Genomic DNA, 6,005 nt, shown 5'->3' with positions numbered 1-6,005 from the left:
CAAAAAAACCGCAGTTTCTCGTAGCATTTAATTTAAAGTTGGAAAATATGACACGCACTCAACTCAAAATGATTAGCTTTCTAACTTATTTTTTTTTTCTTGTAGTCGAAAAGTTAAATGTTTCAGCGGTTTTCTTCTTTTTAATTGACTGCTTTTATTGCGGCTTCCTTATTATTTGGGGAGTATCTTAATCATGTCATTTTTTCTTCAGACAATTTATTCATGTAATAAACCATCAGAGTGACAAAAGTAACAAAAAAACGAAACAACGTAAAGTGAGCAAATAGAAGCGAAATGCACAGAAACAAAAAATGTTGAATGTGCTTTTCAAGGTAGAAATCGACATTGATTGAATTGATTTGTTTTTGTTGTTTAAATATGGCCCGAAACTTCAATTGCTAAATAATATTTTTTTAAATCCAGAAGAATCCTTGAAAAATGAAAACTTTATACGTTTATAAAACAAATATTTATATGGGCAAATCAAATATTTCTTATTACATTTCATTGTAAACTTCGCGTTGGAAAAACACCGTGCAATCGAGCAATTCTTAATTCAAAAGAACAGCAGACGTAGTATCATCGTCTACTCAGCTTACTTTCATATTTATTTTCTCGGTCTAAAATGCCTTTATTTTTCCCATCTTGTTAAAAGTTGCTGGAGGCAACACCTACACAAAAACAAATCAATTTTTTCTGACTTTTTCTTTTATCTTGGCGAATTGTAAAATGGAGATGTAGCTAATGAAAGGAAAATCACTTGGTTCCAAGCCTCGCATAAAATAATCTGAATTAATTAATTGAAAAACAGAACAACAAAATTAGTCCAGTAAGAATGTGTAAGACATCACGATCATACAGATCAGAAGGACTAATAGGAATATGCTTCCTTCCACCTTTCTTTTGTGAGCCTTAAAGGTGGTTCACCTCCAAACAGAATTTGCATTTATTTTCCGTTGTTTGCCATCAATTTGCTTTCGAGGCGAAAGTATTTAATTTTATCCCTTAATTATTACAAAATGAAGTTCTATGCGGAGGCGACTGACATCGACAACATTGTTATTGCAAGGAGGAGTTCAGTGAACGTTTTGTTTACGCCGATTAAAACCATTAAAAATATGGAAATTATTGCTTAATTTTAATTAAGAAGAAAATTAGTTTCAATTTGATAATGCGAATTAAAATTCTGGGGACTTAATCAGGAGGTAAAATATATATTTTACTTACAAAAATTGAATGTATTGTTAGATATGTATGTTCAGTAGACAATTTGGACTTAATATTAATAGCAACGCAAATTAAAATAACTGTGCTGATTAGTTTCAGTTCTAGCATTAAACTGAAAAAAAATTGAGTTACTGCAAAATGCAGATTTACAAACAATGCAGATCAACAGCAATTGAACTACAATATTTTTTAGGGAATATGTACATTCTCGTGCGTGAATAATCTAATAGACCGATGAATATAAACTGATATGCAATTTTTTATAGAGAACATTTTTCAATGCTGAAAAAATGTGTTTAAATATTTTCTTATTACCATAATTTATTCAAAACATTTTCTAAACATTACTTCTTCGGTGAAGTGGGAAGGAACATCATACACTGTTTATACATTTAAAACCGATTTTAAAACCGTTTCCTAAATAGATTTATTTTCCTCGCAGGCCCATTTTCCTTCTTTGTATCAGGATATTTGCAAAATAATCGTTATGTTTTGGCAGTAAAGCTTGCCACTGAAGTTAAAAAAAAACGTCTTTTAAAAATACAAGATAGAATTTCCTGGCCCTGCCAGAAAGAAGAGTCTGAGTAAAAACCGAATATTTAGCTGAAGAGCCACGCAAAAAGTAATTGTGTTAAGAAATTAGTAACTAATTAGGTAAGGTTCAGCCCAATCATGTATTTTTATTCAATTTATCAGGTTTATGTCTGCAAAGGCAACGCTTTTATGGAATTGCCTTTCCCAGCGGGTTTACCCTCTGACAAAAAGAGAAAAGTTTTGGGTATAAATAATGTAAGAGACGTTTTTCATCAATATGGAGTACACAGGAAGTAGCTTAATCAGCTAATGTAAAAATTGAAACTGCCCTAATTACTAAATCTTGGTTGCCAGATATCAACGTTTTCCTTTTTGGAAAAATACAGAAATAAATGTACAATGTAACTTCTAATTGTTTAGAGACAACAAAATGTAAGATAAACCGGAATAATGGCAACTTTACCCCAATGGAAGCGACTACCGTCGCTACACCCCAACATTTTCGATCCCAGATGGGGATTGGAATACGACTTTTCCCCAGGATCCACCTCCAAGTCAATAACCAAAGCAAACGGCACCAAATGGCCAACGGTTCAAAGGCAAATGGTTGTACCGAAACAGAGTATAGAGGACAAAGTCACATCGAGTAAGTATTTTATCTATTTTTGTGTTTAAGTAGTGTTTTTAATATCAATATTATCCACAAACTTACTAGAGGCGAAAGTTACATTATAGACATATACTGAAGACGTGTTTGGACAATGCATATAGATAATGAAGGCTTTTATGCGATTTCAGTTTTTTTTTAAATGAAAAAATCGAGCAAAAAATCGCTCAAAACGGTTACATTTTCAAGTACCGCAATTTGGGCCAGGAATCGAACTATTTTCCATAAGAGCACATTGAAATAATTACATAATGTAAAAGTTAACTTAAAGTACCAATGAAACGCCGCAAAACTTCCATTTTTGGTGTTATTTCGTTTTCAAACTCCCTAACTAGAAAAATATTAGTTTTTAAAAATTTAATTTATAAGACCTTTATGATGAGCGCCATTGTTTCAATTAAATTTGCATGGTGTTTTGTAAAATTTTAACGAAGTATTGGAAGAGAAATTTGCGAAAGTTATTCCAAATAGCAATAAATAAAAAAAGTCAGTTTCAAAAAATCAATTTTGTCACGGCTTGTTCATATAAATTATGTCGATCATCAAATGTTAGATCGAATGATTGTATTATTTAAATGCATATTAAAATTTTGTGAGTTATTAAATGAACATTAACTGATAATTAAAAAAGCATGGAACTCTTAGCCGAGAAAACTTTCAACAGATCAGCTCAGTTTATTCAGCCCTGATAAACAATTAAAGCTTTGAAGAATCCCCCAATTTAAGGAAGTAAATTTCTGCAACTTTGCTTCAAATTAAGAACGTGTTTTAACCGTTCTGGTCCGGATTGTAGAGCATCTTTATTTCTTCCACCGTTTACGTTCTTCGATATTTCCGCGTGCAACGTGAGGTTTTACTTGAATCAAACCCCTTAAAGGAACAGTCAGCAACCCTGCTTTTATTTGTGCCCTTTAAACTTTCCCTGAAATCGAAAGTTTCGATATATTTCACAACCTTTTCAAATGTTTTTCCTCCCAAAAGTTATTGATTGGCTTCCATTATTTCCCACGCATATTATTTTGCATCATCAAGTCCGCTGAATTGCTTGGCAGAAAAAAGACCTCATTATTTCCGCTTATTCTTTGTCAGTCGACATAATAAGCTGTCAACAGCAACTGTGTGGGATTTAGCATATATAAGAGATTCCTAAACAATTTATCCGAAAATATATCCGCTCATGTAATCATTACAGAATGATGACAAATTGAAGTATTTTTCAGATGTCCTGAAGCCATATCTTCTGGCTGCCGCAGCAGCCACGGGGCTTTTACTTGCTTTGGTGGTTTTGGTCTATGTGATGACCAGAAGAAGAAGAAAGAAGAAAACCGATGAGGAACAATCTTCGCAAAGTATCTTGGTGTTTCCTTCCACTAATGGAGATAGTCAGCCCCAGTTCGTGTAAGCACCGCAGAGTTTTTGAGAACGATCAATCACTGAATCCGCTTAAGAGAACAAACGTATTAAGCGATTAGTGGAAACTGTGGAAATAACATATAGGAAATATATCCAGAGAAAACTTCCGAGCACTCTCTTTCGCAGCTTGGCAGTTCAGACTCGTTTATTACGTGCCTGCCGGGAGTTCCTCGTTAATAAAGTTAGACTGGCCTTTCTTACAGTTTAACAACATTATCCGGAGCACTTGGATTGAATATCGAAACAAAAAAGATTTTTCATAATGGCGATGAAGGTCTAAGCGCTGTTCTATTGGAGAATGTACAGGCTAATCAATGAACTTATCCTTTATTCAACTGGACAAATTGCGTTGCGGTTTAAATTTTTTTTTCTGTTAACTTTGCTGTAATTTTCTCAACTTCATGTTTTTGTCCCGCATTATTGAATTTATTTTCATTTTGGAACTGAAAAATGTGATTTCTGAAATAAGGGAATTTTGAGTTTTTAAAAAATTTGTGCTTCAAAAACGTAAATAAAGGGAGGCATTAGATTACGGACGTTTTAACAGTGGGGTTAATCTTTAAGCAAAACAATTACGTTTAGAGTAAATGATCTATTTAAAGGTATATTTTCGCTTTATTTTATCACTTTACCAATCTTTGCAAAATTGTATTGTTTTATTCAAATATATTATTATTCCACTGCAAACTCTTTCAGCTTCCATTTGAAATCCCATCAAACATGTCGCTTTGTTGGCAGAGGCTGATTTGTATAAGCAAATGCTCAAAAAAGGTTCAAAATATCTCCCCAGAGTAATCTTCATGGCTCTTTTGTGCTGAGATTTGTGCTGAGAATACATTGTATTTTTCGGGCTGAAATGGACGGCACTAAAAAGACATTTTGCTTCTATTCTTGTTCAGATTATTCTTATAATAGGACAAGCGAATGTCCATAATTAAAACTAGCGCGAATCATTAATCCTGAATCAATAGATTCGGGCTATAAAATAACCAAATTAAGATAATTACGGTTAGCGTTCAAGGCGAAACTGATTACGTGGAAACTATAATGTTAATTAGCTTTGGCAAATAGGGTCATATATTTAAGCTTCCATTGATGCCCAATTAAAACGACGCCTATCCATTAAAAGCATGTATCAAATTACGGAGGTTTAGCTTGGTTGATTTTGCGAACTTAAACATACAAAGTAATAAAGTAGTTTAATCGAATTGGCTAATTGTGCTAATGTTGTGTCGATCTGACTGTTCAATGACTAATTGAAGCTTCAGCAAAATAAGTTAAAATGTATATTTTTTAGCACCAAAGAGATTCACTTTAGCCTGCCTCCACTACGCAGCAACTCATTGGGAGATCTAGAGTGTCAACAGGATAATCCTTACGACTCAGATGTGGATTCTGATGCTTTATTAGTTCCAGGACAGCCTCATAGTCATCGAAGTAACTCTTTCAGTAAGTGAGAAGAGACACACAATTATGATAAACATGAGACAAAATCGGCAATAAAATGGCGCAAACCACGCAAAGCAACACCAAAAAACACGAGAATTTATTTGATCAGTTTGCTGCAAATATTTAATTATATTTGATATTTGTTAGCCAACTTTGTATGTACAGCGAGTACAACAATTTCGTTTCGAGGCTTCAGCATAACCCGAGGCTTCAGCAGATGTTATATAATATTAAATGGATCGTTTCAAGGAGTTTTATTGATCGTTTCACTTTTTCCATCGTCCTTTTCATATCATTTTCAGTATATTGCGTGATCAAACCACGTTAATCAAGGGCTTAATGTAAGATGTTCATCGAGTAACAAAAACTGCAAATTTCCAACTTTATAAAATAGTTTATTGTGCGACTTTTCAGATTAAGCTCGACGCGTAAGCCCTGGAAGCGGGCTGGGCAACTTTATCATTTTACTAGGATAAAATCGACTTTAGTCAATTTTGAATTTAGCCATTTGAAAGGACGAGGCATTTATCTGCGGAATATCGAGAAACGGGAATATTTGAATACCAAATTGAACATTTTTTCTTCTTTTGGTTGCGGAGTTTATATGCAGGCGAAGTTTTACATTTCAATGACTCAACGAAGATATGGATACTAAGAGAATAAGGAAGCAATGAAAGTTTTCACTACCATGATCCACAATATATAAATTTTCTGA

At 33.5% G+C, this 6,005-nt stretch overlaps 1 protein-coding gene across 1 annotated transcript in view; it reads left to right on the top strand.

Moving 5' to 3' along the window:
- The window catches only part of LOC125503432, a 34,142-nt gene extending 28,737 nt beyond the window's left edge, over positions 1–5,405 (top strand). Inside the window, exons 2-4 of the mRNA XM_048663788.1 lie at positions 2,182–2,407; positions 3,649–3,826; positions 5,139–5,405. Coding sequence (XP_048519745.1) covers positions 2,212–2,407; positions 3,649–3,826; positions 5,139–5,298 — 534 coding nt within the window. The 5' untranslated portion in view covers positions 2,182–2,211 and the 3' untranslated portion in view covers positions 5,299–5,405. The remainder of the gene's footprint in view (positions 1–2,181; positions 2,408–3,648; positions 3,827–5,138) is intronic.
- Positions 5,406–6,005: the final 600 nt, after the last annotated feature.

The sequence above is a fragment of the Dendroctonus ponderosae genome, unplaced genomic scaffold (assembly GCF_020466585.1).
Source record: "Dendroctonus ponderosae isolate FM_Combo_2020 unplaced genomic scaffold, Dpon_F_20191213v2 Dpon_F_20191213_2, whole genome shotgun sequence".
In the NCBI taxonomy this organism is placed as follows: domain Eukaryota; kingdom Metazoa; phylum Arthropoda; class Insecta; order Coleoptera; family Curculionidae; genus Dendroctonus; species Dendroctonus ponderosae.
The sequence above is the reverse complement of the archived record's forward strand: the minus strand, read 5'-3'. Positions and strand labels throughout refer to the sequence as shown.